We start from the raw sequence: 9,575 nt of genomic DNA on the forward strand, positions 1-9,575 counted from the left end.
GTAGCGGAAGAGAAAAAAAGCCTTTTCAACCTTCGCCTTTTTAAATCTCTTTTTTAAAACCCTTTAACCCCTTTTTTAAAAAACCCGATTTGAAACAAAATGCCAAAACCCTAGAAAATTTAAGAAACCTTTAGATTTTTGGTCACCCCGATGAGGTTTTCAGCGAACCACCACGGGTCCGGCCACCTTCCAAGCCAGAGAAGTCTCCGGCAACAACGGTGAAGGTAAAAGTTTTCGTATTTTATATATATATACACGATATGTTTAAGAAAAAAATAAATATGTAAAAGCAAAAATACCTTTCTTAAAAACTATTGTGAGTTTTTTTTTATATTTTTTCCCCTCCTCTGTAAAACACATTGGATTCAGCTTTTATAGCCGTTCATACATATTTTATCTACTGTTTTCGACTACTATTCCTTGATGTTTTTGTTTCTGTCATTTTTCATCTTTTTTGAAGGTTTGGCTCTCGGCCAATGGAGGAGAGAAAGTCCCTTTACTGTTTTGGTGAAATGGAGGCAGGAAGGGTGCGTCAGGCCTCGGGACAACGCGCCTTAGGCGGCGTGCGTGCGAAACAGGAGAGGTGCGGCGCTAGAAGCTAGGGTTTTTTTTTTTGACAATAGTTTCGGTCGTTGGGCCTTAGGGTTTGTGTCATTTGGGCTTGTATTGGGCCACATTTGTTTAAGACGAACTTTAGACTGTTGATTTTATATTTTATTTTTGGTTCGTGTTTTGGTTGGGCCCGAGCAAAAAATGGCCTGTTACACATGATAGTTTCTTAGTTAATTGCTTAATGCTTTCATGAATGGGATGGTATATGTTAGACATTATGCTTGTTTGATGGTTGAGCTTAGTTGCGTTTTATGATGTACTTAGTTGGTATCTTAGCATGAATTTAGTAAAGAAAATATTTATGTTTATGATCTATTTGAAGGTTTAGGTAGCCTTTGTATCTAGGTTATTTAGATAAGATGAAAATCAAATATGGAATGTTGATTGTGTTCATGATTAGCTTGATTATTGATTGCCATTTGAGGCATATTGGGTTGACATTTAAGTGTTTGATTGGAAGATATTATAGTTTCTTACTTGATAGGTGAATTTGGTAAGAAATGAACTTTCTAAAGATAGATTTTACCATTTTGAATTTAGGTATCGATAATTTGGCATTTGGTATCGATACATGACTATATGAACAATTTTAAAACAATCAAGATGCTAAAATGGTATCGATTTTTATTTGACTACCTATACTTTTGCATAAAACATCGATACCATAAAATGTTTATCGATACCCTTGTTTTGCAAAGAAAACAATAATGAATTTTGGTATCGATTTTAAAAAATGTACCGATTTAGTATCTATGCCAACTATGGGTTTTCATTATTGACCTATAAACCTTAAAATTTTATAATTCGAACCTATTACATGCATGAATTTCACAATTAGGTCTTTACAGTGTTCAAAATTTTAATATGTTTGATTATATGTTATTTAATTTAGTGAATTTTTGTTTAGTAAAGTATCTATCAATTATTAATTTTTGTCATAATATCTTTTTACTCGGTTCCGTCGATCAGGCCGGGTAAGATACAACAAATATAAGCAGAATTAAATAAAATTTGACTATCGAATTTTAAAGAAAAGCTTACAATCATAGAGTACTGATGATATGTTATGAACCCGACCTAGGCTAGGGATGCTAACACTGTTAACCCAAATAGCTAATACAATTATTTTGATTAAAATATTTATATGGATTTTCTTAAAATATTGTTCTAACTTATCATGCTAATATAGATTTAAAAAAAATGCATAATCATATTTTATATTTTAATTGGAATAGTTAACAGTGTTATCTATTTAAATTAATTAATGATATTATAAAGATAAAATGATTAAATTATGTCAAATTAAAGATATAATATCAAATTTAGTCTTCAATATTTACATTTTTTGTTGGCTTGTCTTTTTTTTTTTGAGTTAAATTTGACCTTTTACCTTTTAAAAAGAGTCGAACTTGGACGTCAACCTTTCAAAAAGAGTCAAATTATTATTTTTAATGGAAATACTTAGTAAAACGTTAAATTTTTAAACATGGCAGCCCACATGGAAATCCATGTGCAGTTCATGTTTTTTTTTTAAAAATTTTATGAACTTTTTATATTTATTTATTTTTGAATATTTTTATATAAATTAAAGTATTTGTTGACATGACATATAAGACAAATAATGTCATGTCAATATAAAGTATATGTGGGTTGCGACGCCAACATTTCCGTTAAAGAGACAATTTGATTATTTTTCAAAGGCTAATGGTCAAATTTTGCTAAAAAAGAAGAATAAGGATCAAATTGATAAATGATGTAAACATTGAGGGCTAAATATGGTATTATGCCTAAATTACTATAAAAACTAAATCCAAACTTTGAGCATATAGAGAGTCCAAAATTATAATATAGTATTTGATACCTGAGTTTGGCTTTGATGTTTAATTTGATACTTATATTTTTTGTCTCGATTAAGTATCTAAATTTGATTTCAATGTTTAATTTAGTACTTAAGCTTTTATAATCTCAATTAAATACCTACAATTTTTTACTAAAATACACAAGTCAAACATTTATTGATCTGTTTAATTTAAGTACTAAATTAATAATTGAAGCTAAACTCAAGTACCAAATTACATTTAAACCATTATAATTTAACCATAGGGAATCCATCCCTATACGACACCATGTGAACTATATGGTGTACAACATTATTCCATGGATTGCGCAACACAAGATCGTGGACCCCCAGCAACAGAAAATAACTATATTAACGAACAAACAGACCAAATTGAAAAACATTGAACAAGCTTTGTCCTAAGAAGCTAAAAAGACCGAGTCAACTCAAATCCCGTCCCTCATGTTTGATGTTTCCATGGTCACCCTAATTTATAGCCATAACCCACCACTTGCTAAAACCCTTTCCTAAACTTCCACCAAAACAAAAACAAAGCAAATGTATAAAACAAAAATTAAGAAAAAAAGGACAAAGATTGAATTTTTCTTCACATTGACTCCCTTGAATCCATACAATCAAATTTTATAAAAGAAAAAACCCAGAAAAATTAATCAGAAGGGTTCACTAAAATTGTGCCAAAATTGCGAATACAAAAGAGTACGAGCTGCAAAATGCAGCAGAAGGGACAATAATTAGTCCATCTTCTGTTATGGAGGACCAACTGCATGCTACGCCATCGTCGACGGTACCCCTTTTTGAAGTTGCCGAGCTACATCCGGCACCGTCGAGTTTAATCATCGAGGGAGGGGATTATCCTCAGGTACAAAGCTTTGCGGATGTTAGGAACATATTGTTTGTGGAGTCTTCTAAGATATGGTCTATTGCAACTCCTATTGCGTTCAATATTTGGTGCAATTATGGGATCAACTCCTTCACCAACATTTTCGCGGGTCATATCGGCGATATCGAGTTATCGGCTGTCGCCATTGCTTTGTCGGTCGTCGCGAATTTTTCATTTGGTTTCTTGGTTAGCTTCTCTCACGTTTATGTGTTGTTTCTTTTCCTTTATTTGGTTAGCTTCTTGGTGCAATTCAATGAAAAAGGGGTTAATTGCAACAAATCCCCGCAGTGTCGTTCAAATTCTAAATTGATAGTGCTCAGGGACAAAGCCAAAATTTTGTGTTAGTGGAGCCAAGATAAAATTATTATAAAATTTTGGGGTTGCCTCTAAAAATTTGTGTTAAAAAGGCTTAAATTGAAATATTAATTTCTAGGAGGACCAAAAATGTCATTTTTTATTTAATCAAGGGGCCTAGTCCTGCATGCTTTGCCTTACTTAAAGTATCAGTATTATATCAATCAAATCCTTCAATCAACTTAGTTATTAATTTAATGTTAAATAGCAATTTAGATATGATGTGAAGAATATTAAAAACATGAGAATTAAATTATAAACACAAGTATATTTATTGCATGAACGATTTAGATTTCACTTTTTATTTTAACATATCATATCTAAGTTGTCTATAGATAGGGCAAAGGCTGGAAAATAATTTAGGGGGTCAAAAGATAATTTTATCATTATACTACTTGTATTTTTTTTATAATTTTTCACTGTTTTACCAATTTTGGAGGGCCAATGTCACTATGTGTCCCCTTGAATTTACATACAATAGGTATCAATGTGTTTACTATTCGATTAACGTGATTTAAGTATGCACCACGTAATATTTGAGCTGACGTTTAGTGCTCAACTTATTACTTATGTTAATGAAAGGATCTGATTGATGCAATATTAATGCTTCAAAGATTTGATTAGAACATTTTGAAGTTCAGAAGCCAATTTAAAATCTAAACTATTATTGAAGATTGTACTGTGAAATTAACCCACGAAAAAAACTCATATTTTATTTTTTAAATATATTTCGTGACTATTTTTATAAACTGCAGTTAGGAATGGCGAGTGCACTCGAGACCCTATGTGGGCAAGCATTCGGTGCTGGACAAATAGATTTACTCGGCATATACATGCAACGATCCTGGATAATCTTATTCGCCGCCTGTTTCGCCTTGTTGCCTCTCTACTTATACGCCACCCCACTACTAAAACTCCTCGGTCAAGAACCCGGCATTGCCGACCTCGCCGGAGAATTCACCTTGCAAGTCATGCCCCAAATGTTCTCATTAGCCATCAATTTCCCCACCCAAAAGTTCTTACAAGCACAAAGCAAAGTCGGGGTCTTAGCCTGGATAGGCTTCGCCGCCTTCGTCGGACACATCCTAATCATTTTCCTCTTTGTTAACGTCTTCAAATGGGGTACCACCGGTGCTGCGGTGGCTTATGATATATCAGCTTGGTTGGTTGCTTTGGCTCAGCTTATATATGTGGTGGGTTGGTGTAAGGATGGCTGGTCCGGGTTGTCGTGGTTAGCTTTTAAGGATCTTTGGAGTTTTGCTAAGCTTTCTATAGCTTCGGCGGTGATGCTTTGTTTAGAGATTTGGTACTTCATGATGATAATTGTTCTTACTGGTCACCTTGAAGATCCAGTCATTGCAGTTGGGTCCCTTTCAATATGGTATGTTCAAGGTTGAGCCAAAGTTAAATCGAAACCGATTTTAAGGTTAATATATATGGATGTACTTGAACTTGACAACTTATATCTACTTGGTATTTAAAAACTTTTTTTAGACCTAATTATACCTAAACTTAAAAACCGTGAGTCAACTTAGTATTCTTTTAGACACCTAAATAACACCGTTACAATACGCTGATGTGGTACTGGCAACCAATAGCATGGTGAGATTATCACATTCCACCATAATATCGGTCGCCAGTGCCACGTTAGCACCATGTCAGCGTATTTTAATGGTGTTAATAAGGTACCTAAAAAAAATATTAAGTTGGCTTATAATTTCTAAGTTTAGGTACCAATTAGATTAAAAAAAATTAAGTGCCAAATAGATATAAATTGTCAAATTCAAATACCTCAATGTATATATAAACCCTCTATTTTAATAAAATTTTAAGTCTAAATTAAATTAGAAATAAAAAAATATAAACCGGCGGGCCATAAACATCTCTACTCTATATTCTCTCAATTTTTATTTTTCATTCTTATGTTTTTTTTTAAAAGTAAATTGAGCTTTTATTCAATTCAATGTTTCAGCATGAACATCAATGGCTGGGAAGGCATGCTATTTATCGGACTAAATGCAGCTATAAGGTAACCTTAAAAAGAAGGTTTAATTTCACTAATCATCCTCAAACCATGATTTAAAATTTAAATTACTCCTTAAATTTCAAAATATTTTAATTAAACCCCATTAGTATCAAATCATTTAAGTTCTATTATTCTAACTATTTGCTTACACGTTATATGTCAGCTGAAATTTGATGTAAAACATTTAAAACACATTGATCAAATTGTAAACACATGTAAATTTACAATATGGACAATTTAGATTTGATGTATAAAAAAAAAATCCAGATATAGCTCTCCTAAATTTTATTGACATTGTTTATATTTTTTAACACGTTATATCCAAATATTTGTCCATATGGTGAGCACACATGTGTTTTAAATACACTCTACGTTATGTCCAAACTGATATTTAATTCCTACATTGATAGTTGGATTGACAGAATCACTTGATTAATGCAATACCATACTTTAAAAACTCAACTAGAGCCTTTCAAAGTTTATAAACCAATTTAAAATTCGGGCAATAGTTAGGGGGCTTCCTATGCATACCCCAAGAAAACTAGGATTTTCTTATGTTATTGATGTTGAAATTGGTTTGGGTTTTTTTTTATGCAGTGTAAGAGTGTCTAATGAGCTTGGATCAGGCCATCCAAGGGCAGCCAAATATTCAGTGATAGTCATTGTTGTGCAATCTCTTCTGATAGGGTTACTTTCAGCACTTGTAATCATGGCTACGAGGAACAAATTTGCTATCATATTTACAGATAGCGTAGAGATGCAAAAAGGGGTGGCTAGTTTGGCTCATCTTCTTGGCATAACCATGGTGCTAAATAGTGTGCAGCCAGTTATATCAGGTAAGCAAATTCTACCCCTTCACACACACACACACAAAAATGGAAAATTAGCATTTGAGAGGTCAAATAATTGGTGCCATAATCATTGCAACATGCAGGTGTTGCTGTGGGAGGAGGTTGGCAAGCCTTGGTAGCTTATATAAACTTGTTCTGCTATTACATTGTTGGCCTCCCACTTGGATTTTTTCTCGGTTATCACATTCATTTTGGGGTCGAGGTAATCTTTCATACACTATGTTTCCCATGCTTCAAAATCTTCTTATTAAGGACTTAAAGTAATGGTATAGTATCAATTAGGTTTTTCAGTGTTGTCTAAATTAAATTGAATTGTCTGTATACTGGTCCAAACAAATAGATTAGACTAATTTTAGAGCAAACTGTTCAAAATTAGGGTTGAATTTGAAGTGCAAATTAAATTTTTTTTATAGTTTTAGCTCAATTTAATGACCCGGAAAAAAAGTCTAAACAGCCCAACCCAAATACTTAAACCAAACCAACCAACCCACCCAAATACTTAAAAAATGAAGAAAAAAACAGAGAAGAGAAACACTAACCTACACTAACCTAAATTGGAGTGTATAATTGATGTTTCATGTTATTATTGTTATTTATTTGTGTTTATCATTTATATTTTTGGTTCGATCAGGCTGATTGAATTAATTTGGCCAAGAATGAGTTACCTAGCCTGTTTGATCACTAGTCCGATTTTAAAAACATTGATCTTTCTGTCAGTTTGGATGTTAAATGTCAACTCAAGTTTAACATGGAGTCTATTTACATAAACAACTTGACTACGACATGTTTAAAAGAAAAATAACAGACTCTTGAATTTCGTTAACATTTTTTTCAATACATCATATCGAAGTTATCCATGCTATAGGTATACACATGTTTATAATTTATTTTAAATATTTTAAATATGTTTCACATCATATTTGAACTTGTATTTAATGCTTAAATTGATAGTTAGATTAACAAAGGGACTTGATTAATACAATTATCATATTTTGAAACTCAATTAAACCACTATAAAATTTAAGGATGGGAGCAATGGTTTGAGCGTACTTGATGGAATTAACCCATTCATCTACAGATCACATGAACATGATGATGGAATTTAGTAATAATAATATTGAAAGCTTAATTTTGCAGGGAATTTGGGTTGGCATGATTTGTGGGACATTCTTGCAAACATTGATCCTCTTGTACATTATCTATCAAACTAATTGGAACACAGAGGTGGGGCATTCTTCTCCTAAAACATGAATGGATATTTTGAGTTAAGTTTATAAAATCTAATAATAAAGGAATTTTTTTTTAAGGTTGAACAAGCATCTGAACGAATGCAGCAATGGGGAACTGAACTGCAAGTCTCCGAAAACAAAGGATATAACTTTTCCCACTAAATATTTAAGATTGCCAACTTTTACAAACGAACGACATTTCGTAAACTTTTGTTGAAATCCCTCGACGAAAACTTAATTTGTACAATTTTTGTACCATTTTTAGATTGGGTTCCTTTGCTTTTAGAGCCTTCACGTATAGTTTTCCACAAATTTTTTTTTTAATTTAGCCAAATGCAAAATACTACATGACAACATACATGTATATAGCTAGTAGGCTTGGTTACCAAAAAGAAAACATTTTAGATAACAATTTGTAGCTATATATCAAATATAGTAAAAATTAAATCACACATTGCTTGATTAAGATAATGTAACTAAACTATTTTATGAATTAATATTATTTTCATCTTTTACCATTATTTTTGTTTAAATTATGATATAAATTTGATATAATCCCATTATGATTTTTTAAAAAACTCAACATTTTCTTATTTTAGTGATTAAGTTTTGAAAATTCAATTAAGATAATCCAATAATTTTATTTTTATTACTTTTCATAATATATCTTTTTGGTACCTCGACCGTCATGGGAATTGAGCATAGTATAGAGTTCTGATTATCGATTTTCCTTGAAATAAAGAGGGACAAGGAAACAAAATTTCATCTAGTAAGTCTAACTTTTGATTCCAAATCCCATATATATCGAGTTTCTTTTATTTATTTAAGTCTGATTCCAGACTTTAATTCTCAATGATGTTGAATTTAGCTTCATTCCTAATCTTATAATGTAGAATACAAAATTTTAACTATAAACTCTCTCACAACATTTCTTCAATTGAAAAAATTCCTAAAAGGTAACAAAATTGTTGAGAGCTTGACTCTATTTATAAATAAAATGACACCATTTTCTTTTTACTTAATTGGGAAAATAATAAAATTCTCACCATTTAACTCACATTTACACGACGTAAAACACGAATATGGGATCTTAAATTTTCTAATACCAAAGGCTCACTAGTAACTTATTAGAATTATTGTTTTGAATCTTTTATCTTTTAAAAAACTTATCTCTAAAAAATTACTACCTTTATTAAACCTATTGTTCTCTAAATACTGGATTTTCTTCTATAATTTCTGTATAAATATTTTTAAAAATAATAATAAAAGTACTATGGAAACCGCTATACTAAAAATAGAATTGTATTCTACCCCTCTACTTAAAAATAAATAAATTAGTCACTACACGTTAGATCGAAGATCAAATTAGTCATTTTATTAAAAATCCTGTCTATTTTTACTATTAAAATTGGTCTTTGTACATTAGTATGAGGTACATATGACACGTTACATGTCATTATCTCGATTGTTTCATCATCACATCAATTTTTAACAATATAAATAAATAAAAATTTTAACAAAAAAGATTAATTTGCTCTTTGATTTAACATAATGAACTAATTTATTTATTTCTTAAATAAAAAATAAAAAAATAATTTAACTCTTAATACAATTACCATATATTTCCTTTATAAAAAAAATGGTGATTTATTAATTATCGGTCAATCTTTGTACCAAACCAAAAGTTAAACGAGGTAAACAGTCAAACTTAATAAATAAAAAAACCGCCAAAAAGAATTTGTGGGACCTACCGCCAGTTGTTTGG

General features: G+C 31.1%; 1 protein-coding gene across 1 annotated transcript; it reads left to right on the forward strand.

Annotated features, from left to right (window-relative positions):
- The first annotated feature begins 3,218 nt into the window (after positions 1 to 3,218).
- Positions 3,219 to 8,038, forward strand: LOC105763866 (protein DETOXIFICATION 34). Its single transcript, XM_012582246.2, has 7 exons — positions 3,219 to 3,536; positions 4,460 to 5,085; positions 5,677 to 5,733; positions 6,328 to 6,566; positions 6,665 to 6,783; positions 7,719 to 7,805; positions 7,889 to 8,038. The coding sequence occupies exons 1-7, from the start codon at positions 3,219 to 3,221 to the stop codon at positions 7,970 to 7,972; spliced, it is 1,530 nt and encodes a 509-aa protein (XP_012437700.1). The 3' UTR covers positions 7,973 to 8,038.
- Positions 8,039 to 9,575: the final 1,537 nt, after the last annotated feature.

This window comes from Gossypium raimondii, chromosome 12 (assembly GCF_025698545.1).
Source record: "Gossypium raimondii isolate GPD5lz chromosome 12, ASM2569854v1, whole genome shotgun sequence".
Lineage (NCBI taxonomy): Eukaryota > Viridiplantae > Streptophyta > Magnoliopsida > Malvales > Malvaceae > Gossypium > Gossypium raimondii.

Bases quoted from the DNA above. Each gene is read 5' to 3' on its own strand.
- LOC105763866 (XM_012582246.2), top strand. From the start codon at position 3,219: ATGGAGGACCAACTGCATGCTACGCCATCGTCGACGGTACCCCTTTTT. The intron at 3,537-4,459 runs GTTAGCTTCTCT...TATAAACTGCAG, and splicing joins ATTTTTCATTTGGTTTCTTG to TTAGGAATGGCGAGTGCACT. The intron at 5,734-6,327 runs GTAACCTTAAAA...TTTTTTATGCAG, and splicing joins GGACTAAATGCAGCTATAAG to TGTAAGAGTGTCTAATGAGC.